General features: G+C 48.6%; 1 protein-coding gene across 3 annotated transcripts in view; it reads left to right on the top strand.

Moving 5' to 3' along the window:
* Positions 1-4,935: 4,935 nt before the first annotated feature.
* Positions 4,936-27,821, top strand: part of HSPA12B (heat shock protein family A (Hsp70) member 12B) — a 47,396-nt gene continuing 24,510 nt past the window's right edge. Inside the window, exons 1-5 of one of the 3 annotated variants that reach the window (XM_032950550.2) lie at positions 4,936-5,032; positions 5,497-5,640; positions 17,211-17,299; positions 21,027-21,151; positions 22,431-22,617. In XM_032950550.2, coding sequence (XP_032806441.1) covers positions 5,598-5,640; positions 17,211-17,299; positions 21,027-21,151; positions 22,431-22,617 — 444 coding nt within the window. In that variant the 5' untranslated portion in view covers positions 4,936-5,032; positions 5,497-5,597. Of the gene's footprint in view, positions 5,033-5,365; positions 5,641-8,528; positions 8,596-17,210; positions 17,300-21,026; positions 21,152-22,430; positions 22,618-27,821 lie in introns of those variants that run through there. The other 2 variants (XM_032950551.2, XM_032950553.2) reach the window with 2 other exon arrangements.

Raw genomic sequence — 27,821 nt, 5'->3', positions numbered from 1 at the left:
ACGAAACCACGAATTAAACTGAAATATGTAACAACTAAGCTTGTGCCGGAGGCCCCGGGGGGCCAGGCATCTATGACGTCTCCTGGCCAAACCCCAATTGGCGGAGCCAGGAGATTGAATACCTACCCTCGGGGCTACTCCAGAAACAACGAAAAGCCACTACGGGTGGCCACGTGGAATGTTCGAACGCTCACTGCAGAGGAGAGGCTGCCACTTCTCTGTCGGGAGCTGGACCGGTACCGCCTGGATCTATGCGGCATTCAGGAGGTCCGGTGGACCGGCTATGGCTCCTGCCACCATGAGGGGTGGACAGTCCTCTACTCGGGGCAGCAGACTGCCAAACAACAGGGTGTGGGTCTTCTTTTGAACAAAAGAATGAAGGGGGCGTGGGAGCGTGGCGGTGAGGTGTGGGAAGCTGTAAGCCCCAGGCTACTTTGGGCTCGCCTTCCCATCAACCGGAGGCGAGGAATGGTGGTCGTGGTTACTTATGCCCCCACCGAAGATAAACATCCGTGGAGGGATGCAGGCAAAGCCGATGAGTCAGATGCCTTCTATGACCTCCTGTCACAGGTGCTGGCTAAAGTGGCCCCTCGGGATAGAGTCATCATGTTGGGTGACTTCAATGCCCGAGTTGGTCATGATACTGGCACCTGGTCTGGAGTGATTGGAGGGCATGGGCCAGATCAGCTCAATAACAACGGTAGGAGGCTGCTAGATTTTTGTGCAGCCCATGGGCTTGTAATTACCAACACGCTGTTCCGGCATCGGCGCATCCACACAACATCATGGATGCATGCCGGGTCCAAGCAAGAACATCTGCTGGACTACATAGTGACGGACCAGCAGAAGCAAGCCCATGTCCTTGACACCAGGACCTGCCGTGGAGCTGATCTGCCCTCTGACCATCGACTAGTCATTTGTAAGATGCGCCTGCCATTCTTCCGCTCCGGTGGTGGGTGTACACCCAGGACCCCATTCCAACCTAAAGTGGCCTGGTCTCAGTTATTTGATGAAAGTTGCAAGCGATGATTTCATCATCGCTTGCGGCTGGGGTTGGCATCGTCCCCCACTCCTCCTGATGTCGAGGGTAAATGGGCGAGGTTTAGGACTGTCACTTATGCAGCTGCATTGGCTGCTTTGGGTATGCGGTCCAGACCTCCCCAGAGACCCTGGCTGACAGAGGAGGTGTTCAGGATGGTTGAGAAAAAGCGACAGGCCCACTGTCATCGGCTAGAGAATCCCACGTCAGAGAATGAGGAGGCTTACCGCAGCCTTCGCTCGAGGTTCGGAGAGCCGTGAGGCGCTGCAAGGATGGGTGGTGGTCGCGGGTTGCTGAGGAGATGGAGTCTGCCTCAGTGACCCGCGATCACAAATCTCTATTTAACTCCATCAAAAAAGTAACCTGCAGCGCCACACCTATTACCATCATTAGGGGAAAAACGGTGGTCCAATTTTCGACCCCCAGGAACAGGTTTGCAGATTTGCTGAGCATTTCTATGAGGTCCTGGGGGAGGGAAAATCCCTCAGCCAGGAAAACATCGTGGAACAAAGTGAGGATGACCCTGCTGAGGCTGCGGTGCCTCAAATATTGGAAGAAGTCACCCCCTGTGAGTGGCTGGCTGAAGTGCCATCTGTTGAGTAAGTACTGAAGGCGATCCGGAGTCTGAGACCAGAAAAGGCAGCGGGCAGAGATGATCTTCCAAGCGAAATGCTGAAGGAGGGTGGCGTTTGTGCACAGACTGCCCTACATGACATCATAACAACAGTCTGGACCATTGGACGGGTTCCACAGGATTGGAAGGATGCCCTGGTGGTCCCCCTCTTTAAGAAGGGGGACCGCACAGACTGTAACAACTACAGGGGCATCTCACTCCTCAGTGTGCCGGGAAAGGTCCTGGCAAGGATTATTCAACATCGCCTTGCCAGACACGCTGAGGAGAGGCTTGTGGAGCCCCAATGCGGTTTCAGGAAAGAGCGGTCCTGCACAGATGCCATATTTTCTGTCCGTCTGCTGCAGCAGAGGTGTAGGGAATTCCAGCAAGACCTGCATCTCTGCTTTATTGACCTGGTCAAGGCCTATGATACCATCAGTAGGCCTGGGCTCTGGGTTGTTCTTCGTGCTTTTGGAGTCCCTGACCCTCTGCTCACGATCATTAAGGACCTTCATGATGGTGAGCGGGCCCGGGTAAAACTACGTGGCTGGGAGTGTGTGTGCACGTGTGTGTGCACGCGTGTGTGTGTACGCGAGTGTGTGTGCACGCATGTGTGTGCGCGTGAGTGTGTGTGCACGCGTGCGTGTGCACGTGAGTGTGTGTGTATGCCAGCGTGTGTGCACGTGTGTTGTGGGGAGCGGTAGTGTAGCGGTTAGCGCGATGCGCTATGAACCTGGCGACCCGGATTCGATTCTCGTTCACGGCCAACACCAAGTGACGATTTTCTGAACCGGTCCTGGGCCTCCCCTAGGTCGACTCAGCCTCAAATGAGTACTTGGTGCGGTGGATAAAAACATTGCCACTTGAGAGACAAAGGCGGTCGGGCGTGGTGCTGGCCACCCACCCCCTAGTGTACCGTTCCGGCCTTCATAGGTGCTCGCTAACAGCACTTGCCCCTACAGTCTGTTAAGGCTATACGGGGGATCTTTATCTTTGTGGGGAACGGTAGGGTAGCGCTTCGAACTCGACGACCCGAGTTCGTTTCCCGCTCACGGCCAACATCAGTGACGATTATTTGAACCGGTCCTGGGCCTCCCCTAGGTCGATGTGTGAACATAGTCACGAGGGAGACAAAGGCGGGTAGGCATAGTGTTGGACATGCAGCTCCTCGTGGGCCATGCCGGCCTTCGTGGGTGCGAGTCGCTCACTCTAAAAGTGTGCTAAGGCTACAACGGGGTTGGGGGGGGATGCTTCGTGTTTTGCATGTGTGTGCGAGCTGGTGCGTGCGTGTGTATTTTGAGAAGGAGGGGTGTGGTCGTGCGGGGAAGTGAGGAGGGAGCGAGGCGGAGAGGGAGGCAGGGAAAGGTTTTACTGTGAAATGCAGAGGAAAGGGGAACACGAAGGGGGAGTCCTGACTTTTGGTCGGGGCCGCATTTACGCACCTTCTACAATTCAAACGCCTCTCCGGTGAATGTAATCGCGCCTCTCAATAATTTTTTTTCTGAGTGACACAGCAATGCGCTGACCCTAATATAACCCCGACGTCATCCGAAGAAAATGTAACCGTGCCATTTAAAAATAAAATAAAGCTTTAAAAAAAAGCTACTCGCGGTGAGTTTGACTGAAAATAATCATTCGCACGTGTACGCTTGTTATGCATTGTTGGTTTAAAATACTACAAACACGAAAAATGTACGATAAAAATTGTCCTGGCTTCAGTTCTGGAGTTTTGATTCAAAGTCTTTGTTCATGAAAGCCGGTCTGCACTTAATTGTACGAGGTCACGTCACAAGTATTACATTGCAGGATCGTGAGATATGGCGATAGCTTAGGGAGGCTTTCATCCAGCAGTGGATTGATCATTGCTAATGATGCTGACGATGACAATGATGATGTCACAGATGGAACAGTGTTTGCAAAAAGTAAATCCCAGCGGGGTCTCGATTATGTATGGATGACGTAATGGCTCACAAGTTTTCTTGGCACAGCTCCTGACTTTGAAGTAGAGAGGAAAAAAAGGCAAAGAAATATGATCACGGAGAAAAATAAATATGAGTTATTGTAGGAAATACTGAGTCCGTGCTTGGGGCTGACTCCACACTGTGCATGCATAATCAAAACAAACTGTGTCTGTACATTAATGTTCAACAGCCGTGCAAAAGTTTCTAACAAGACACACAAGCGCATAAAGAGCACACGGCAGTTGTGAATAATTTATTATGCAAAAAAAAACCCCATCAGAATCGTCAAAATAAAATTATCTTATTTAATTTGATGATGATCTAAGACAATATGACCACAATGCGCTTCTTCAGGAAATTCCGATGGCCTTTTGCACAGTTCTTTAGACGCATGTTCGCGTCCTGCTTGAAAGTTGTGATTTTACAACCGGCACCACGAAGCTCTTTTGATGCCTCCCTCATCATTTACAGCTTTGAGTTGTGCAAAAGAAGAAAGCTTACTGGATGCGAAATGCAGTGAATTCTACACAACGCTCACATTTCTTCCATCAACTCACAGAATTGTAATCAGTACAAACTTACTTTAATGCATATGTTATAACTGATGTCGTTACCTGTTAAATGGTGCTAAGTGGATCGTTGCATCACATGCCCGTGATATATTGCTTTGCGGCTTGAAGAGGCTTTCATCCAAAAGTGGAATATTGCTGATGGCTGATGAGGATTGATGACGATGATGGGTTTCACAAGAACATTTCCAAACGTACAGTGTTTGGTGGAAGGCATACATCATCTTAAGCAGAGGAACAAAACAAAAGCATGCGAAGCGGCAGCGTCGCGTAAAGCTTTCCTGTAAATCAACATAAAACATCTGCCGGAAAGTTTTTTTTTTTGCACGGCATAAACAATGGCTCGTGAGACTACAACTGCCCTGTCGGTTATGATGCCGCGCTCAGCTGGGACAGAGAGAGGGGCAGACCTTGGGGAAAGAGCGAGAGAGAGAGAGCGCACGCAAGGAGTGAGGTGTCGGTGCGGCTCTACTCGAGGGCTGTCTGCATGGACCCATAAGTAATGAGAGCCATCTGCACGTGGAGTTCAGGGAGCACAGAGCTTGGAATGCAAGACCACCCTTTTCCTCCCGCAGTGTGGAGCCAGCTCTCAGACCCCCTCTTGCCTCCCCCAGATGGCTTTCTCGTGTTTATAGTGGTGGTGGTGGTGGTGGCCAATACCCGATTCTGCTGCACCCTTCCTTCACCCCAAAGTACCCCCCACCCACCCACCCACCACCATCCCTCTTCCTCTGCCCCTTTGTACCCTCTCTCTCTCCCCCCTCTGCAGTCATCCCACCGCGAACCACCACCCTCGTATCCCTTGCGTTCCCCACCCCTTCACTTGTAAAACACACTGGCGACTCTGGGCGTAAGTGTCACTGACATTATTATAGGTCTTCCCGGAGGTGTGGGGGGGGGGGAAATCAAAAATCAGGTGACGCGGTCGGTCATAGAGGGGGATGAGGAGGCCCTGAGTAACGGAGAGAGGTTCTTTTTGTTTTAGTGAACCGCGATGCACCCGACGCTACTACGTGTGACCGCGACACCGAACGGTGCGCTTTGAAAGCGAACCGTGACCAACAGCGGTTCCAAGACAAAGCGGGCAGCTGCGTTTAATCTGTACAGGAAGTTTGAGACCTATTTTTTTTCGCTTCTCTCTCTCTCTCCATTTTTCGTCTTTTTTTTTTTTGGGGGGGGGGGGAGTTTGTAAACGTCTTGGAGTGGTCGGCTCACTTCCTGCCTCGGAGAGAGAGTGGGGGGGGGGAACGTTTGCTGCTTGCTACTCGCGTCACACACTCACACACGCGCGCGCGTGCGCTGGTCTCTCTACAGCTAAGAGTGCCGCTTCTCTCGTCTGTCCACACCTCGACACAAGTTCGAGATTAACCTCAGAGCTCCCCCCCCTCTCCACCCCCCACTCTCCGGCAGACGACATGAGCGAGCCTGAGGTCGCCGCTTTAAAGAACATGACGTTGGGTAAGAAGTTTTGTCTTTAAGATTTTAATCAATTAATGACACAGCTATTATCGTGGGAAGTGGCAGCAGCTTAATATATTTGTTTTTGGTTTGTTGTATATTCATTCTCTGGAAATTCTGGCCAGATTGTGGTGTCCAACCCTTCAACGATGAAGCGAACTTTTTTGTTAACCAAATTTTTGACAAATAATTATCAGCAAGCGCAGATGAGCGCGGCATTCGTGCTCAAAGCAGTAAATTTGTCGCCATCAAATCCTTTGTTGGACTTCAAAGACCTTTTGTTGATTAATTCTTGCGATACTTTTAAGAACACGCGCAGGCTATGAGCGGTCACGTCCTGCACGGGGAAGCACGTGGGAGGAGTTCATCCGCCCTGTCGGCTTGCGAGATGTTTACAATCTCAGAGCCGTTTTAAAGAATGCGGCCATGAAGATGTATGTCTTGTGTTTTCAGAGTTGTTTAGCAATTTGCCATCATCTAAAATAAGTCCTGTGCTTTTGAACCTCTTGCAATCAATGGGCTCAAAGCGTATTGAGATTCTAAATGGCATGACTGGTTTTCTGTTTTTTTTACAATCAAGCAGTTCCACGAATTAGGCAAACTCACAGGTAAATTGCGTTAATCATGCAAATAATACATACTGGGTGTTATTTTCAAGGTAATTAACTCGCGTTTTAGAAAATATTGCTTATTTACGGAACACATCTATGATCAAACTAAATGGATCATTACCATCCTAGCGAGGGTGAAATAGCATTTCGCACGATTACGTCTGAAAACCGTGGTATTTTATGAACGTTTCTCCCTTATCAAGAGAGGTGGTTAAGTTATTTCTATCTGAACCACAGTCCTGATTGGTCGACGTACTAAGAAGCAACTTGATAGTCAAACTCACGATTACCCACATCTCTGAAGTGTCTGAAATGTATGTCCAACTCGCGTAAGTGTCCAATTATGGAATTTGCATATATTCCTAGTTGGGTTGTAGCGATTCATACCGGCCCCCGTTAGTCAATGAACTGTCAAGATTCAGGGGCTGAGCTTTTTGGTGGGAAATGTAGCGGACACTCGTGTCTACACGAACCCCATTACATCCAACACATAGGCATCTAAAAAACATTGATTTTGACGCACTATTCTATTGCATGTATCATGAGCATAAACATTCATTGTTGATCGATAAATCGATGGCTCATTAGACCTCTACAGTGAGGGGAAAAAAAGTATTTGATCCCCTGCTGATTTTGTACGTTTGCCCACTGACAAAGAAATGATCAGTCTATAATTTTAATGGTAGGTTTATTTGAACAGTGAGAGAAAGAATAACAACAAAAAATCCAGAAAAACGCATGTCAAAAATGTTATAAATTGATTGCATTTTAATGAGGGAATTAAGTATTTGACCCCCTCTCAATCAGAAAGATTTCTGGCTCCCAGGTGTCTTTTATAAAGGTAACGAGCTGAGATTAGGAGCACACTCTTAAAGGGAGTGCTCCTAATCTCAGCTTGTTACCTGTATAAAAGACACCTGTCCACAGAAGCAATCAATCAATCAGATTCCAAACTCTCCACCATGGCCAAGACCAAAGAGCTCTCCAAGGATGTCAGGGACAAGATTGTAGACATACACAAGGCTGGAATGGGCTAAAAGACCATTGCCAAGCAGCTTGGAGAGAAGGTGACAACAGTTGGTGTGATTATTCGCAAATGGAAGAAACACAAAATAACTGTCAATCTCCCTCGGCCTGGGGCTCCATGCAAGACCTCACCTCGTGGAGTTGCAATGATCATGAGAACGGTGAGGAATCAGCCAAGAACTACACGGGAGGATCTTGTCAATGATCTCAAGGCAGCTGGGACCATAGTCACCAAGAAAACAATTGGTAACACACTACGCCGTGAAGGACTGAAATCCTGCAGCGCCCGCAAGGTCCCCCTGCTCAAGAAAGCACCTATACATGCCCGTCTGAAGTTTACCAATGAACATCTGAATGATTCAGAGGACAACTGGGTGAAAGTATTGTGGTCAGATGAGACCAAATGGAGCTCTTTGGCATCAACTCAACTCGCCGTGTTTGGAGGAGGAGGAATGTTGCCTATACCATCCCCACCGTCAAACATGGAGGTGGAAACATTATGTTTTGGGGGTGTTTTTCTGCTAAGGGGACAGGACAACTTCACCGCATCAAAGGGACGATGGATGGGGCCATGTACCGTCAAATCTTGGATGAGAACCTCCTTCCCTCAGCCAGCGCATTGGAAATGGGTCGTGGATGGGTATTCCAGCATGACAATGACCCAACACACGCGGCCAAGGCAACAAAGGAGTGGCTCAAGAAGAAGCACATTAAGGTCCTGGAGTGGCCTAGCAAGTCTCCAGAACTCAATCCCATAGAAAATATGTGGAGGGAGCTGAAGGTTCGAGTTGCCAAACGTCAGCCTCGAAACCTTAATGACTTGGTGAAGATCTGCTAAGAGGAGTGGGACAAAATCCCTCCTGAGATGTGTGCAAACCTCGTGGCCAACTACAAGAAACGTCTGACCTCTGTGATTGCCAACAAGGGTTTTGCCACCAAGTACTAAGTCATGTTTTGCAGAGGGGTCAAATACTTATTTCCCTCATTAAAATGCACATAAATTTATAACATTTTTGACATGCGTTTTTCTGGATTTTTTTGTTGTTATTCTGTCTCTCACTGTTCAAATAAACCTACCATTAAAATGATAGACTGATCATTTTTTTTTCAGTGGGCAAACGTACAAAATCAGCAGGGGATCAAATACTTTTTTTCCCTCACTGTAACTGCATTCGTTTGCTACATCAGTTAGCCTTGTTTTGGTGTGCATTATTCATAAACAGATGATGCAATAATTCAGCCATTTTTCAGTCCATTGCAGGATGAAGTCCTTCCCACGCTATGGCGGCCATGGGGTTCATTTGACTTTACCACGCTGGTCAGTGCACATTGGCGAAGACCGGTTCAGATATCACTCGCCACTGACGATAGAGATGGTCAGGCAATTGAACTTAGGTCGCTGGGTTCATAATGCGGAGTGTTAACCCACTGCGTCACTACTCCCCACTGATGTGCATTCACAGGAGTCATTGCGACATCAATTGGAACGCGTCTGTTGTGAGGCTACATTTAAACGATTGGGATTATGCAAGAACTTCAGCTGATAGATTAGGGTCATGTTGACTTTTTCCATTGTTATTCGTACCTTTCAACATGTCTAACGCATTAAATTTACTTGAAAATAATTATCGTTAACAATGTCCCCCACCAGTTCATAACGTACAGCCCTTCTGTCAACCCACTGCTTGACAGGGCCCTCGCCACGCCGTGTCGGTCATGGGGGATTGTTTGACCATACTTCACCACGTGACTTAATGCGGGTTGGTAGAAGGCTTCAGATATCACCGAGCAACGCTGATATCTGAGGAGTCAAACTCAGGTGGCCAGGTTCACAAGCACAGTGGATTGACACAAGCTCTGTACACGTATTTGCTGGCCTTACGTTCCAAAGTTTTCCCAGCTGCTAGCGATAAGAGAAGTTGGATCTTATTAACCACTGAGTAAATTGGCAGGGCTATTTGGTTGCATAAGCGCGTGCAGCCCTTTTGTCAATCCATTGTTGGCTAAGGGCCTCCTCATGCCGTGCAGGCTATGGGCTGTTTAACCATACATCACCACGCTGTTAAGTGTGAGTTGACGAGACCGGCGGGCATGCATGTGGTAGCATAGACATACGGTACAATCAGTGGAGTTTGCTGCACTGCGCTCAACATAGCACCACAGCCTATAACACCTGTTAAGCACAATGGTGGTTTGTACGCAAACACTCTGCAGGCTCCAGTGGGCTTGGCTTCTGTTATCTGATGAAGTCGTGTGCATTCTGGGCAGTGTCGTAACTACATTGTCAGCTCAGGGGGTGCGGCCATCGGTCAGGTGGGGCCCCAATATTTGATTTGTGCAATTTGCGGAAGCCGAACGTTACTGCTCTAATTACATTGAAATAAAACGTGGAACGTAAATGAAATAATTTTCATGAAAATGCATTTAAATACGTATTTTTCTGTTCTTTTACACTCTTGTTGAAAATAAAACATCTCATGGTGATTGTCGAGGGGGCCCCCAACTCATAGCTTTGGCGACCAGGGGGTGGGGGGGGAGGGGCAAGGCACCCCCTGCCCCCATGCTAGTTACGCTACTGGGAAGGGTTGATTTTGTCAAAGTCTGCATTGATTGTATGGCTGTAAAAAAATATATCTATTGGGAAGACCCTCTTACAATTAGTTTTTTTCTTACGGCAATAGGCGTGATTGGTTAATTATATCCCATTAATAAGGTCTCTTGTTCTCAAATGTCACTTAAGGAGAGGCTTTAATTGCGCTCGCAAAAAAACCGACGGCTCCAGTAAACACAAAACCCCAAACGGAACTGCAATTACGCTAGGATTTCCAAGGCCGTGGTGGCACTGTTAAACAAAGGTTACGTGTTTAGTTGTTTACAGCCCAGAGGCATTATAAACACGTGGAGAAGGTCAATTGTAATGATGCCGTATTCTCCGGATTACGACGCACTCTCTTCCACGTGCATTTTAAAGCGCAAGTTGGTGGTTGCGTCTTATAATCCAGTCGGTGTATTTGTCTTTTGTCCAACTTTATTGACACCTGGCACATGTTTTTGGGGTCGGGTGTTTTTTTTTTACTTTCTGGAGCATCTTATGATCTGGAGAATACGGTACTTCAAATTGTGATTCATTACTAATTCTGGTCAAAGCTAAGAAGACGTGGTCCTCAACGCCAATGTCTGCGGGAACAAATGTGAATCGGGCAAAGATCTCTCATGCCAAAACAGCACATGTCTTCCCCATTTGTGCACATCACATGCTACGTTGCAGAGACACTGCCTTTCGCAGTTGAAACGAGCGAAACAACAAGCGCCTTATTGTAACCACGTGGACTCGATTGTGGCTACGACGATACCCGTAAATATTCCTTGTATATACAATGGAGCACTTGTAATCGGATACTTATCAAATCATTGGATCCAATATAATGCAATAACCAGAATACACTTTACCCGTGCAAAAGAGGAAATTATTCACATGAGCCTGTATTTTAATTTCCTTTGTTAAATTAAGGATGAAGGGGTCGGAACGGTGGCACTTTGGTTAGCGCACCGCACTACAAACCTGGCAGCTTGTGTTCAGTTCCCTGCCATGGCTTACATTAGTGGCAAGCGGTACCTGAACTGATTCTGGGCACATCCCTCCACCAGTCCTCACTGACCAGCCCTTTGAAATATTGTCAAAAAACTGCTAATTACCGATACTGCACGGGAAGGTTTTCATCCAGCAGTGGATTAATGACAAATCGTGTTTGAAAGGACTTTAATCTGTCCCAGATATTATGGGAATCATTGATAACACTTACATTTTCACACGATGTTATTTTATTTATTCTTCTGAATTGTATATGTAAATGTTTTAAAATTGTGCATTCTTAAATATGTAATTGTGGTTATGGCAACAAGTCAATAAATATAAAATGTGTACCCTCCAGTTGCCTGGGTGAAAAGTGTCCTTGCCCAATCCTGGCCAAATGGCTCCAAAAACTCAACAAGCAAAAACGATTATAACTCTTGTTATCATGACCACCATATGCAAGCAGTGGGTGTAGCGCACGCGGTGTCTGCATGTGACATGAGCCTTGTCTTGATTGATTAAAGGGATGCTGCGACCGGCTCGTAGCTCGCGACGGCCTGCGATTGACCCTTGCTTGGCGCTCCGTGATCGTGCCTGCACACACACACACGCACGCACACCTTGGCTGGATCCCGTCAAGGCTCAGGAGCCGAGCGCTCACTCCTCTGGTGCGCTCGGCTACACGTCCACAGGCCAGCATTGTCCTTTACAGACATTATTTCCTCCGCCCACGCGGCAGATATCTCAGTCTCTGTGTCTCGCTGCCTTCTTTTTGCTCGCTTCGTGTTTTTTTTTACGTGTTCAGTTGCATGTGCATAACAACACCATCACCAACTACCACCAACTACCACCACCGCGCATTGCCACGGCTCCCCAGGGCGGGGCCCCGCGTGAGGGGGCTGATGCTGCGAGAGGGGCCACACAATCCATCGATGTGCTCTATTTACTGCTCAGCTTCCGAGTCAATGCTCTCCGGACCGCCTTCACTAAACCCGCACAGACGAGCACGGTGAAATATATCACCAAATGATCAAATCGCCCCCGCAAAGCCCGCACGATGTGTGGCGAGGCCCTCATCCACCCAGCAGAGGATTAACAAGAAGGTTGTCCGTACGAGTACACGCGCGGGGCAGTCGGTTGAACCTATTGTTCTGGCTGCGTCCGCGCAACCAGAGCTGGAGAAGGGAAATGAGCAGAATCAGTTTCCCCGCTCAACTCCACGTAACCCCCGAAGCTGGAAGCTGCGAGCACCGCATGCTGGGGATTAGCTTTGTGGTGTCACTGATACGTATGTCATGTGTGCGCACGTGGCGCGTGCAACAACAACAACAGTGACCCATGTGCCTGTGCACATGGGGCGATGACAAAAGAAAGGCGCGGGGGAAAAAATCGAGCAGTGCTGACTAAATAAATACCCTTAAACTGTATTTTCAGCAGCGGCGTAGTACGACGTGAACTGTTTCATTCCCAGGTATCGTATCGTGGCGGCTTTCGTCCGAGCTGTTGGAACGTAGGGTCGCTACCTCTGCTCGCGCGCGCTCTCTCTCTCTCTCTCTTGGTTCAGCGGGAAATGATTGCGGCACGGCGGTTTCGACTCGAGCAATCGTAGCACGGCGGATTCCGTCCATGCCTCCATCAAAAAATAAACCCGTCGTCGGGCATCTCCTCTGCTGCCGATTCACAGAACGAGAGGTGTCACTTAAAGTTCCGGTTCTTGTTGCGCGTTTGCGCGTGGCCCTGCCCATAACCTCGGTGGCACTCCGGAGAATTTTTTTTTTCAGGACGTGGCTTTTTCAGAAGTTTCCTGTGGCGAAGGGAACAGGAGAACCGGTGGAACAAAAAATGTGTATTCCCAAGCGCCGTGGCCGTCATCCGGTTCACTGTGTGCTGTTACGGGCATCCGAGGCCTCTCCCCTCCATTGTGTTTTGATTGCGATTGCCGTTGAAGCAAAACAAAAGTAGTATCCCGTGGAATTGGGATGGCCCTGCAGAAGCCGATAAAGAACGCGGTTCGGAAATGAGCTGACGCTTTAACTTTTAAGAGAGCCGTTCGGAAATGTTTCTGAGCGAGCAACCTTGCCCGGGAGTTCACGGCCGTTGAGCAAAAATTAAGCTGCGATTGTGGAGTGCAGAAGTGAAAATTGCTTTTAAGTAAAGTGAAGTAACCCACTTTCTGCTGATTTCATTTTCTTGGGTCCTTTTATTCCATGGTGGGGGGGGGGGGGGTTGTTATGATTAAACCATTTTACTTAAACCGGTCTGATGTTGCTTTATTTAAAGCAACAAATACATTGCATCTGGAAAAATAAGCAAAATGTGCAATTTCATTTTATTAGAAAAAAATGTCATGTGCAAAAAACATTACTCCAAACAGTTTTTTTTACGAAATTAAATATATATTTTTAAATGATGGATTGAATTTCATGTACGCTTTTTTGGCAGCCTTAACAATACGTTTTTTTTCCTGCAAAAAATATTTGAAAATTAAATCAACAGCTGCTTTCGCATTAAATCCACATTCCATTTTCTGACGCAGTCACTTTCAGTAGGCGATTTATCGACGACTCGTGTTTTTGCATAAACATACTCAAGCAATGAAGTGACTCACACAAGCAGAATGAGCAGCAACGTTTGTATATATACACACACACATATTTATTTATATAAATATTTTATTCAAATATTTCAGCTCATTCTTTCGCAGATCTCCATAACAATAATAACAATTATTACGTCGCGTGCAGTTGAAGCAAACACGGTTTCGTTTACATCCCCATTCGGACGCGACGTGATTCAGAGGCCGCACGATTAGGAGAAGCCCATGGCCCAAAGATTGTCGCTGTTTAGCGTTAAAACGCTAGATCTTATTTTAATGCATCAATGCCGAGCGGATCGTATGAGTGCCCGGTTTATTAAAGGTTCAATCGGACCTGGTGGTGCTTTCGAGATACATTCCAGTATGATTGGCTGACAATTTACATGATTGGCCTTCTGGTCGTAAATTGTGGTAATTGCCGTGCGCTGTGATTTTCATCCACAGACTCTTTTTTTTGTGTGTGGAATATATGAGAGAGACCGTTATGGAATTCAGATGTGGTTTCCTGTTACTGAGGCCGCTCGTTAAAACTTTCACATTACAACCTATAGCTTTTCGCTCTATTTAATGCGGCTAATCATTATCTAAGAAAAAAATATCTTCAAGATATATTATTATTATTAAAACACACTTACGATCCATGCTCATTGTCGGTTTATTGCTGTGTGCATTCCCAATATCTCTGAAAGCTCGATGCCCAACCGAAGGGTTTCACCGTACTCTGATGTTTGCATTGTTGCTTGAGTTTGGCTGCTATGCTATTGTTTTCCTGGCCGTGAACCAAAGGGGAAATGAAAGTGTAATGAGTCCCATACGCACGTGAGCGGGAAAGACGAAGTTTTTCATGCGATGGGTTACGAGGACCTTGTCTGCACGCGGTGGCGTCGTCAACTCGGCGGAGCGAGTGTCAACGTCATGCGGCAATCGATCATCTTTCGTTTGAGGAGCTTTATTTTCGCAATGAAAAAAAATGTTGGCTTCTACATGAGTAAATGCCTTCATTTTTTGGGCTTCAGTACGAAAAAATCATATTGACACTCAAATTACAAGCGAAACTGGGATTTCATTTGAAACGATATTCGCTTTAGAACGGGGTTGTAATTAAGTGGAAAGAATAGCATCCATAGCATTCAATGAAGTTGAAAGTAATGAACATATTTTCTCGCAGAAACATTAATTGTAGCATTGTAAGTTAAAACCACATTTAACTGAAACACATTCATGTTTCTAAGCACATATTACAATATGGCTAGATTTTTTAAATGTATTCATGGCAATCATGAGAGCGCATCACATTCATGAAATATATTTTGCATGAAAGTGATACTTTACCAAATTGTGCATCAATGCCAACATCATTAAATATAGATGACAATACGCAGCATGGTGTCGTAGTGTTATACTATTTTGTGCGTCGCTTTATCAGAATTATAGCGCACACGAGAGACCACCCGCCGTGGAGACAGAGCAACGAAATCAGCTGGCATGTAGGTGCCACCTTGATTGTGGCATGGCTTTGGGAGGCCTCTGTGCAGCAGTGGATTGAACATGGCTGATGATGGTGAATAGATCTGGGTGATTCCTGCAGACATTATATTCCGTTTTCACAATTCCTCAATGGGTGAGTCCCATTGATGCTGAAGATGATGGTCGATATAATACTGATCATCGCAGTTATTGTGTTTGTTACCACTAAAGCCAAAGTTTCCATCGTAATTATTATCCTCATCATAAATAATTAGTGTTTTTTTAATTGAAATACAGCCATCGCCCAGAAAAAGCACGATCATACACCGTGGTATGTTTTATTTTTAAAACAAAGCTTTGCGGATTTTGCTTTTTTTAATCAGAGTTAATAAATCATTGCATGAAGTGTATGAATTGGAAATTGGCCTTGAGCCAGCCACACTTGTTTACACCAGCGAATGTAATGTCAGCCAATTTTAAATGCGCAAATATCAAGTTAAAATAGTCGAAAATATAAAACAATTTTTTATTTCACTAAATCGTTTAGCATACACTCACAGGGCTTAAATTCGCACTGACTATTTCTGAGTCGTTTGCAGACTGATCTAGGCAAGTTACTAGTCGTGGCCATGTCTACTTGGATGTGATATGCCGTGTGTGAAAATATTTATTGGGTCGCCGAGCCGGACAGATTCAGCTTAAATTGAAGCCGTGTACACTCGTGATGCCACGTGACATGCGTTTCGGGATGTAATTACATGTAAAGCACTTACATGCGACACGTGGGATTTGTCTTCAAAACATTACGTCGAATCACATCTTATTAACATTCACAAATGGATGCTTGCGACACAGCCTAATCGCGACATTCACACTCCGCATGATAATTCTCGACAACCGTTGGTCCAGAATCAGCATCATTACTGATGCCGGAGAAATCCGATGAGCCATAAAGCTCTTGTTCACAGATGGCCCAGTGGTCTCTCGTAGCTCGATGACGGGGAACTCATCACGCTCCCGTTCCGCAACGCAAGCCTTCGAAACGTCCAAGTCGGTACCCTTGCCAATCGGGATTTTTTTAATTATTTTGTATCGCGAATGTTTGCGAGAAATAGCCGCCGAGACCGAGTGCCGCAATGGAAAGCGACACCCCCCCTCCCCTCCCATCTCTCACAGATGAACTCACGCGCGCACAAACCGCCAGGCGTGCAAACTCCTCGCAGGGAACCCGGGCGAGTGTGCCTGGAAGAGATTGTTTATTTGATATTGGTCAGTAATCTGAACAGCACAGTGGGTGTTTGGCCAATACGGATACCACCCACTGTGATCCCCGGGTCAGCCAACACCGTGGGGACGTGGAAAGTTCAACAAAATGCCACTTTGAAGAATGTACGTGCAGGTGCATACATAGTCGAGATTAAGTTGACATACCACATATTTATTTTCCCTTTTAAACATTTTAACCTATCTTATTTTCACAATTGCTTGCACGAAACAATAAAATGATATTTTTTTTCCTCGACTCAAAATACAGGTAGAGCAATGAGGCACATGTATTGCATGTCGACACACATTATCTAGATCCAAATGTCTGCTCAATTTCTGATCCAGCAGTAAAGATTGAAATCCAGGCATGGGTGGAAATTGCTTGGCGTTTGACAGAGTGGATAACTATCTACTCAAGACTTGTGGCGCATTTTCAACGTGATAACGTTGCTCTTTTTTCCCCCCTCATCATTTTCCCTCTCGCGCTGGCCTCTTTGTGTGTAAAATGAGTTTGTTTTGTAAATACCGCGGTTCCCCCTCTCGGTCTCTCTATACATTGTTCTATGGATGGTTCTATCTGTAAGAGTGGCGGTGCAGTGGTTAGCGCACTGCACTACTAACCCAGCCGCCTGGGTTCGATTCCCGTCAGCGGCGAGTTGCATCAGAACTCATCCTAAGCATTTCCAAGGTCGACTTAGCCTTAAATGAGTACCTTCCGCGGTAGGTACACATCAGCGCTGGGGGAATCAAAGGCGGCCGTGCGTGGTGCTGGCTACACCGATCCCTTCCGTGCTGATCGTGACCTTAATAGGTGCTCGCTAACAGGACTTGCCCGAACGAATTGTTAAAGCGTACATTGGGATATTTTAGTAAATGCGTCTATCGGCCTACTTACCTGCTTGCCTGTTTGCCTGTCCGTCCGTTCATTCATCCACCTCTAGGATTGTGCGCAGTTTTCCCTTCTGCTGTTTGCTTAGCACGGCGATCGACGTGCGCCTGCTCACTCGCCTGCTCGTCTTCCCATTTGCAGGCGCTGAAGAAGCCGAGACGCCGACCCAGAGTCACCCGGGCAGCCCCGCCGGGTGTGGCATCGCGCCTCTCACCCCGTCGATGCCCGCGGTGAGCTCAGCGATCTGCCAGCCTCGTCGCTGGCGGCGGCACTGGGTGGTCTTGTTTTGTTTTCACGCCCGGGATGAAGGGCGACAGTTTTGGGACGTAGTAATAATCGGGGGAGAACGGAAACTGCCGCAGTCAGTGCCCGCAGAAGCTCCCAGCACGTGCAGCAAAACGTCGGACATCACTCTGGAGGACACGCGGCGTAACCGCAGGGCAAACTGCGCAAAGCTACGCGGTAGCAACTGATGATCGCCGATGGCCACTAACAGAAGCCCGGGTTTGAATCTACCTCGAAAAAACTGGGCCACTTGGAATCGAATCTGCACGCCTCACGGCAGATCCACGCCTAGACCACTTTGATAATATCCGATTGTGTCACTGCAGAAACAACGACCAACACCATCGACCCCACAGCAGTGAGCCAAAGTTATATACATGCTCTATTCTTTGTAGGACTATTTATTCTCAACAATTTTTTTTCAGGAGGGTCCTGTCAAGTTCTATTCGCAGTAGGGGAGTGATGATTCGAAGTGTAAAATCCCAATTGAGGAATGTGCGTGTCACTTTTCGGCCAATACTGACGTGAACACTGAGAGTCTGCGCGTCTCCAAGTGAGTCTATGGACTCTCTGTGTGAGTCTATGGATCTGCGTGTGTCAATCACCGTGCAAGCCCACGAACGAACTGGGCCACCGTGAGCTCAGAAAATCCAATGCAGGTCCGCGAAGCAATCGACCGCTCATCGACCGAAGCAATTTCCCGGCTAAACTCATCCGGACGTAGACTTTGTTATGATGCGTTGCTGTTCATCCACCCGTACGGAAGAGATTGGCGGTGGTGCAATTGGTGATGCTGCAAACCCCGCGGTGTGATTACACCCTGGGAGTGCCGGGTTTCTCTCCACTTTGCTTGCCGAGGACAATAACCTCGGAATGGGGGGGGGGGGGGTGAGTAAGTGGGGGAGGGGGTTGATGGCGGAGGTGGCGATGGGTCGGGCCGCGTCTTTCAGCCGCCGTGCACGGGCTGAGCTCATGGGGGTTGACGGTGCCGCACCGGGGGAGGGAATATTTGTCACTGCGATGTTTGCGGCGTGCTGGGAGACGTCAGCGACAGTCTCAATCTGTGACCTGAATGTCCCCTGGCGGCGGGACGCGAACGCGCGAGGATGCAACAGCAACGGCGTGCGAGGAAGCGCGCACACACAGGCACACAGTTACACACACGTACACACACGTACACACAGTTACACACGTACACACAGTTACACACGTACACACAGGCACACACAGGCACACACGCACGTACACACAGGCACACACGCACACACACACCGGCACACACGCACGTACACACCGGCACACACGCACGTACACACTGACACACACGCACGCATTGCACGGGCGCACACGCGGATACACGCACACACCCACACGCATGCACAGAACAACATTTACTTTCCGATAGATGCATTTGTTTCATCTTCACCGATTTGCACTGCCCGGGGGGGGAGAGTGGGGTGTGCGGGGGGGGGGGTACGGTTGGGATGCGTTCATCCAATAGTGGATAGATCATTCCCACAATTGCTGCTGCTGATTGATGACGAGGAAATGCATTTATGTTGCTACGTCCTGATCCGTTCGTGCAATTACTAACCTTAAAACTATTCCGAACTAAGCGGTAAAATACAAACTTTTTCCGCTGTATATCCTTGTTTTGTGTCTTCTATCAGTGGTTAGTTGTGGGGGGGGGGAGGGGGTGAGGATGAAATATTTATTCCCAATTCCATTCCATTTCCAGCCGGCTTACGCCTCACATCTGACAGAGATTATAACTTTGCCTATCCATCATCGCGAAATGCACGCAACAGGCACACCAGTTGAACACGGCAATCAACGCGAATTGCCTCGCCAATTGGTACCTGCCAGTTGGACGCCCGCGAATGTGTATAACCACCAATTACTGAGAATACATTGAAAACAGATTACCCTGACATTTGCAATGTATTGTTCCGTGCAATTTGCTGCATGCGCTGACAATAAAATGGCACTTAATGCTAGTGTTTGGCAATAACACGCAGGACATTTGCAACATCACTGTAATTCAGTGTTCTCGTACCTTGTATTAATTATGCGTGCTATACCCCCCCCCACCCCCCGCCCGCCTTTTTTAATTGTAGAAAATGGCTTTGTATAAACACAAAACACATGCAACGCGCGCGTAATCACGTTCTCGTCGTCTCTTCTCCGTCTGCGTAATGGATTCGCTCGTTGTTTTCCTTCCACTGCTCTTTCTCTCTCGCTCAGAAGGTGTCTGTCTGTTCGCTTGTCTGCCTCTGGTTGTCTTGTTACGCCTGTCGGTCTGCCTGCTTGACTTTCTACTTACCCATCTGTTTGTCTGCCTTTCTGTTTGCGTCTCTGTCTCTTTGCTCGTCCAATTGTCCGCCTGTCTCTCTGTTTCTGATCCGTCTTTCTGTTTAACTCCCTGCTCACCTGTCCCAAGTGTTCACTTAACTCGTCTCGCTCTCTCTTCCTGCCTGCTCACCTGTCCCAAGTGTTCACGTGACTCGTCTCGCTCTCTCTTCCTGCCTGCTCACCTGTCCCAAGTGTTCACTTAACTCGTCTCGCTCTCTCTTCCTGCCTGCTCACCTGTCCCAAGTGTTCACGTGACTCGTCGCTCTCTCTCTTCCTGCCTGTTCACCTGTCCCAAGTGTTCACGTGACTCGTCTCGCTCTCTCTTCCTGCCTGCTCACCTGTCCCAAGTGTTCACGTGACACGTCTCGCTCTCTCTTCCTGCCTGTTCACCTGACCCAAGTGTTCACGTGACTCGTCTCCCTCTCTCTCTCTTCCTGCCTGCTCACCTGTCCCAAGTGTTCACGTGACTCGTCTCGCGCTCTTCCTGCCTGCTCACCTGTCCCAAGTGTTCACGTGACTCGTCTCGCTCTCTCTCTTCCTGCCTGCTCACCTGTCCAAGTGTTCACGTGACTCGTCTCGCTCTCTCTCTTCCTGCCTGCTCACCTGTCCCAAGTGTTCACGTGACTCGTCTCGCGCTCTTCCTGCCTGCTCACCTGTCCCAAGTGTTCACTTGACTCGTCTCGCGCTCTTCCTGCCTGCTCACCTGTCCCAAGTGTTCACGTGACTCGTCTCGCTCTCTCTTCCTGCCTGCTCACCTGTCCCAAGTGTTCACGTGACTCGTCTCGCTCTCTCTTCCTGCCCGCTCACCTGTCCCAAGTGTTCACGTGACTCGTCTCGCGCTCTCTCTTCCTGCCTGCTCACCTGTCCCAAGTGTTCACGTGACTCGTGTCGCTCTCTCTCTTCCTGCCTGTTCACCTGTCCCAAGTGTTCACGTGACTCGTCTCGCGCTCTTCCTGCCTGCTCACCTGTCCCAAGTGTTCACGTGACTCGTCTCGCTCTCTCTCTCTTCCTGCCTGCTCACCTGTCCCAAGTGTTCACGTGACTCGTCTCGCGCTCTCTCTTCCTGCCTGCTCACCTGTCCCAAGTGTTCACGTGACTCGTCTCGCGCTCTCTCTTCCTGCCTGTTCACCTGTCCCAAGTGTTCACTTGACTTGTCTTCGCTCTCTCTTCCTGCCTGTTCACCTGTCCCAAGTGTTCACGTGACTCGTCTCGCTCTCTCTCTCTCTTCCTGCCTGTTCACCTGTCCCAAGTGTTCACGTGACTCGTCTCGCTCTCTCTCTCTCTTCCTGCCTGCTCACCTGTCCGCTTGTCTGCGCGCAGAAGCGCGGCGAAGAGCAGCCACCGGCTCGGGGCTTCTCGGTGGTGGTCGCCATCGACTTCGGGACGACCTCGAGTGGCTACGCCTACAGCTTCACGAGCGAGCCGTCCGCCATCCACATGATGAGGTCCCCAGACCGCGCTCGACCCTCTCTTGCCGCCGGCGCGCGCGGGATGAGCATGGAGGCGCGCATCGATCCGAGCGATGCCGACGGGCGCTTTAATTCACGAGGAAACAACCGACCCTCTCGGCCGCCGACGCCGCTTTTCGCAATCACGGCCTCGAGCGAGCTAAAACGTCTCTCGCATAAGATCCGGTTTCACCTCGAGCCCCTCTGCAAGGGCTTCTGTTGGCTCTCATCCATCCTCATTCCCGCGTGGGAGTGTACGTGTGTTGACGCGCGCTCTATTGGCGCATCGGGTCGCAGCACTGCCCTGTAAATCCTGCAGCCTAAGTTCAATTCTCGACGACAGCGAACATCGGTGATGAGGGATTTTTGAACCGGTCCTTGCACCCACCACCACCCCCCCGATCTCTTCCCACACCTCAACTTCACCTTCCCACATTGATCAGCATGGTGAGGTATGGTCAATCAATTCCCATGACTGCCCCAGCATGGGAGAGGGCTTCATACAGCAGTAAATTATCAACGGGCTGTACGTTATTATCAGTTGTGTTGATGATAATTACCATTTGTTTTGTTGTCACAATTACAGCCGATGTTTTCACCAGCCACGGCTAACGTCAATTGCGAGTGATATCAGAAACTGTTCCGGTTCACCCCCTAGATCGGCTCGGCCTTAAACGAGTACCACCCGATGCAGTTTGTGAACATCAGCACCAGGGAGTCAAAGGCAGCTAGGCATGGTTCCTGCCACACCACCCTATCATTGGCCATGCTAGGCTTAATAGGCGCTCATGAAACAGTTCGAACGCAAAGGCTTTTGTTGCTGTTTGTTTCCATGGGAGATTCCCATATACACATTTCACTTTAATTGAATTTTAACAGCGTGCCATTCCCTGGCTCTCCATGAGAAGCCATTACAGCAAGTGGACTAATTGCCATATGTTTCTATCTGTACGGGGACAGAGTGTTGCCACTTTGTGCGCGTGGGTTTTCTCTGGATGCTCCGGTTTTGCTCCCACGCGTAAAGTAAACTCTCATTAATTGTCAGAAAACGTCCTTCAAATAAAACAACACGCCAATCACTTGCAGCAGGACCCTCCTGAGAAAGAGTCCGACAACTCACCGTTGCCCTCCTCGATAAATCGCAGATTTTCCGGTGATGTTTTGGATGTTTGAGCCACCGCATTGGCTGTTCTGGCGACGGGATGCCGTGCACGAGGCGCCGTCCCTGCCGGTGACCGTGTGACCGTCGCGTGGCACACGTGTGACAACTCTGCAGGCGCTGGGAGGGTGGCGACCCGGGGGTCTCGAGCCAGAAGACGCCCACGGCGCTGCTGCTCACCCCGGACGGGCGCTTCCACAGCCTGGGCTTCTCCGCTCGCGACTTCTTCCACGACCTGGAGCCGAGCGAGGCGACGTCCTGGCTCTACTTCGACAAGTTCAAGATGAAGCTCCACGACATGAACGTAATGAGTGGGTCATTGGGGGGGCAGGGGTTCCGTGCTCATCGCACGTACGATAAGCACCGTTGGCTACGTACGGTGCAAAATAAGTTCAGCATACATACAGACAGGGGTCATTGTCTGGGCAACCGTGGTTGATCTGTGGGTCGGCGGTTGGAAAACTATCGATAGGGACACGTGGCAAAAATCTGCTGCGTAGGTTTTCGCGGTAGTGCTCTGAAGCTCTCTCTGAAGAGTCTTTCGGGCCATGCCGCGTGATGCTCCGCATCATTTCTGTTCACTCCACGCTCCTGCAGAAGCTTCCAGCACGTGGAGCGAAACGTCAGAGGTGTTTCCAAACAGCAAGCGGCGCAAGCTGCAAACAATCACTGGAGAGCCAGGTCACACGGTGGACTGGCAGGTCACATGGTGGACTGGCACGTTCACTCAATCGCTCGCCCCACCACACAGAAAATGACCTCCTCACTCCATCTACATAGGCCCTGCTCACTCCTTTGCCAGCCTAGGCCACTACTAAGGTTGCCCTCACCATTTTCCTGTATCATGAGCCAAGCTTGAGGCCAAAAAATGTTAAACTGGGACAATAATCCACATTTGACACAAATTCTTCGAGACACCATTTCTGAAACCGGGAACTCTGTTATGGCCAAACTAGGTCGTTTGATAGCTTAAGTTAGTCGGGAAATTGTTAATAAGCATTCTGAGGCTCACGATACATGCATTGGAATCGATTATTTCGGATTTATGCAAAGTACATGCAAATTGTATAGTGTTCCTACAATCTGGCTCATGCAGCAAATAAAACTGTATAAACCGATTTGATTTCATGTAGAATAGAATAGAAATCTTGACCCCTTATTTAGTCAGTTCCTTATGGAAAATACTGGTGATCCCCAGATCCAAACACAAATTCACCATTGAATAATATGCAAACCCTGTAAATATCCTGTTTAAGTAAATGTTTATATGGAAATCGCCCACGGAATAGGTACAATTCCTGACGGTATTGCACATAGTTGAATCATGGGATGTAAACATGGTTCGCGAAAAAAAAATCTCCCAGTTCTATTCATCATCCTCATCATCCTCATCATCCTCATCATCCTCATCAGCTGAGATGTAACTACTGCTGGAGCAGAGCATCACCAGTCTCTCGCCATTTCTTACGGCCTCTCAATCCGGAGCGTGTTTCACTCCTTTTGCTGCCACTCCGTAGTTGGCCTCGAGCACCGGCCACCATCCCTCATGGGACGTTTCCTGTCCAAATGGTCACTTACTTTTGTTCACAGTCAATTGGTGGTGTCCCTGATTTGTGTGCGCTCTCTGAACCCACTGAGACCAGAAATGTCCTTTCTTTTAAGGGAGCGTTGGAGACCTGGTTTATACGCAGCTTTGCTTCATCGCTCGCTGGAGCAGCCTTGTACACTATGGTCAATGCCCATATGATATCGTCCAGTGCTAATGGCAAGCAATTGTGCAGACGTTGACGGAAAGCGAGTGATGGTGCAGGCTCAGCGAGGACTAGCGTTCAATGTTTATTGTACTTTTTTGGCTTGCGATGTCATTTTTCTTCTTTCCTGATTATCGTGCTTCCCCTTGGAAACACGGCGCACAAAACGACCCTCGAGGATGTTTTTTTTGTATTGTTCCAAAGCTACCGTACTATCAGAGAGACTCTACAAACTGCGATTGTTAAAACCAGGGATTTATTTATCACTCGGTATTTTCGGGAACACCCTTAGGCTGGCTGGAAGTAAGTAAGTAAGTAAGGATAATTATCGCTGCACTAATACTAAAGTACACGGTGTGGCTATCCAGAATAATCATATTTTTTTGCACCCTGTATTCCTGTAATCCTCCGATCAGCACGGTTGGCTACATACGGCGTGAATGAAGTTCAACATACACACAAAAAGGCTTAGGACCGAATAAGGCGAGAGATGGACTGTCGCTCGCCAAAATGGTTCCTGGAACAGTGTTCCGGTTGAAATTGAGCTCTGGTTACAACCGTAACCCATGTTGCTGGCTTAAAGCCAAATAACGTCCCTGCCTGCGACACTGACTGGCACTGCAAACGCAGGGCTCCTGACCAGTGACGTAGTGGCAGTTTGGGGGGGGGGGGGGGGCTCTCCCCAGGTAAAAATATATATTAAGAAACTTTCCCATTGTTTCACCCGCTACTCCCTCTGGATTGTTTGCGAGACCCGTGCGCTCACCATTACCCTCGAGAATCATCCCTCTTTGGAGATATTTTTTTTACTTTTAGTACGAACGTCGCGTTCACCACCGGACCGTTGTGATCGCTTGCCGTTGGCGCTCGAGTGGACTGCTGTGTCCAACGCCGCCAGTCTCTTGTCGAGATGGGGCTCCGTAGCGTGCCGTTTAAAGCATTAGAGCCGGAGTGGAAAGAGAGGAGCAGCGAGAGCATTTCGTTGACCGGAGCTTCAGTGGTCCTTCGCAGTCGATTTTGTAAAGACCCACGTTACAACCGCGGTCGATGCGCCGTGCATGGCGCACGTGTTCTCGCGAGCGAGGGACTCTGCAAATCTACACAAGGTGGGGAGCGGCGGTTAGTAGGGGTGGGGGGTGGTGGTGGGTAGGGGGTGAGAAATGCAGTTGTAATGTTTTCTCCTCTTGTCAAAATAAGAAAGTGAAAATTATTTCCTGCTCAAATGAGCGTTGAGGCACTGGTGCTCATCTCTTGTTTACAACCCTGCAGGGCCAGTTGGTGGAAATTCCACATCCATATGGCGGGAGCGAGTCTATCCATAGAATGACCGAGAAACAGTCGCAAAAGGGAAGGTCTTGAGCCAGGACTAATATGGGGCATACGGAGTGGACAGCACCGGTGGCTGGGGCAAGGGAGTTCCAGACTGCGAGGGCAGGGGAGGAGAATGGGCGACCTCTCATTCAATAAAGCTTGACACTTTTGCTTCAATGAAAAGCCTTGCTTGCTGGAGCGGAGAGTGGGTCAGAAAATTACAAAACAGCTCGTATCTACGGAAGCCCGAGTCCACGGGGCGGCCACCTGCAGCTCAGGAGCCTATGCGACTCTTGAAGGACTGCTACGTGATGTTAGTTACTTAGCATCACCGTCTCATAGTCACGTGCATTGCGGCTCTTGAAATCTTGAGGGAGTTTTTTTTTTTTTACCGCACTCGAAAAAAATGTCTCTTTTTGCTATTTTGCTTGGCGACCCCTGCCCTAACCTAACTAAGCGTTACTTTAAGAGCATTTTTGTTATTTCACCACAATATAAATTTGTCATCGCAGAACAGAACTTGGGGGCAGCCAGCAAATGGCATCGATGCAGCAAGAGCAGAGTCAGCTGTGCCACAGCAACAGTCGAGAAGGCCAAGGGATTCGAGACGAGAGGAGAACGAGAAGAAGACAGGGGGCCCCGTGGCTGATGGAGCGTGAGGACTCGCGCTCGATTCCTGCCGATAATTCCCGGGCTAACGAGCCAGCTCACCGATGGCCGTGGGAACGCAGTGGGAGAATGTTTCGAATCTTTATCAGATCCGTGCTTTCGATTGGAGGAACTCGATGAGCGATGAAGTTCATCTGCGGCAACAGCAGCAGCGGCAGCGGCGGCATTAGTCTTCTGGAAGCGAGGCAGTGCAGCGAGCCTGGCGCGGTTGCGACTAAGCGACGGTCATTATTTCATCGCGGAGTGCCGCATCTGTCAGCTCGGCGGTGCCGGCCATGCGGAGATGGATTCCGCCATCTGCAGCGGAGCAGCTGTCTGTCCCTCTCTCTCTCTCTTCTGTCTCTCGGCGTGCGCGATGCCAGCTATTGTAGGACGCTTTAACGGCCGCCGTGCAACGTTAAAGCAGAAAAAAGGCGCACTGGCACTAACATGATGAACAGTTATGAAATTAGTGACGAGAATATTCGTCATTTGAGTGTGTTTTTTGTCATTTTAATTTAGTCATTGATTACTACGGGTGGATGTAAATGATCGAGCGTTGCAAAAACTCACGACTGCCCACCAAAGACCAAAGCGTGACTGTGACGAGACGAAATTGTTGAGTCTGAAACGAAGACGCAGACTAAGATAACGTCTCTGTGTGTCTATGTTGTGTGTCTCTCTGTGTGTCTCTGTGTTGCCTCTCTCTCTGCTTGTGTGTCTGTCTGTGTGTGTCTCCTTGTCTGTGTTTTGTCTCTCTCTCAAATTTAGTTCTACCTGATGATGGTTGCTTGTGTTGCTATCGAAACGTCGTACTCTATTTAATTGATTTTCTTTCTACGTGACTTTACCGAAAGAACCAAAGAGTAATTCCTGCAGTCACGAAAGCTTCAAATCAAGTTTAAGATAACCGCGGTGAGCCCAGAAAGACCAAACAGAGTGCCGTAATTGCCTATAGTGACATCTACGGATGAAATGTGCCTTACAAATGCATGTCGTTATAATGTATATACAGAGGTTCATGAAGTACAACGAGTGTTTAACCTGATAATTAACGCTGGGTGGGAAATTTCACAAACCCTTTAACCAAAACCTAGTAACCACTACATTTGTGGGCTAACGGTTCAACTGCCTTTTGTCGACTAGACCTTAAGATAAAGCTTCGATGAAATGCGCAGAGTAGGACTTGACTAAAGCTCCACGGGTTCTCGACGACTCGTCTGAGACTGCGACCTCACGTCGAATCAGAATCGTTATTGAGACCGGAGGAATCCGAAAAGCTATGAAGCTCTTTTTCTCACAGATGTCCAGTGATGACCGCATTCGCGCTTGCAGCGAGCGACGCACGCGGCCCCAGCTGCCTCGCAACAGCTGCCACTCCGGCTCGTTGAACGTGGTTCCGTGCCAAGAAAGTAAACCCAGCAGTTGGAGTGTTCTAAACGTTCGTGCAAGGCTCAGCGTCCCGGATCAATCAATCAATCGTTTTTCTTACGCGCCAATATCGCCCTCGGTAAAGCAGGCATCAGTGCACATCGTAGTGGAATGGGAACGGTACAACAGGAATGAAAAAATAAACCCGTCACGACCCCAGCGGCAAACACCGGCTGAGCAACCGCGCACAAAAGAAAGTGCAAACGTGGGCAACGAATAGCGTAAGAGCCGTAAGAAGCAAATAGCAATTAAAAGGAGAGAGAGAGACAGCTTTAATGAGATTTTTTTTTGTAATGGGAAGCTTAGAATAGATGCGTCTTACACAGACCGCGAAATTGAGAGACACTTGGCACGTTTCAGATGTCCG

Source organism: Petromyzon marinus, chromosome 9 (genome assembly GCF_048934315.1).
Source record: "Petromyzon marinus isolate PM22_M1 ecotype Great Lakes invasive population chromosome 9, UKy_Petmar_22M1.pri1.0, whole genome shotgun sequence".
Lineage (NCBI taxonomy): Eukaryota > Metazoa > Chordata > Hyperoartia > Petromyzontiformes > Petromyzontidae > Petromyzon > Petromyzon marinus.
This window is presented reverse-complemented; position numbering and strand designations above follow the sequence as displayed.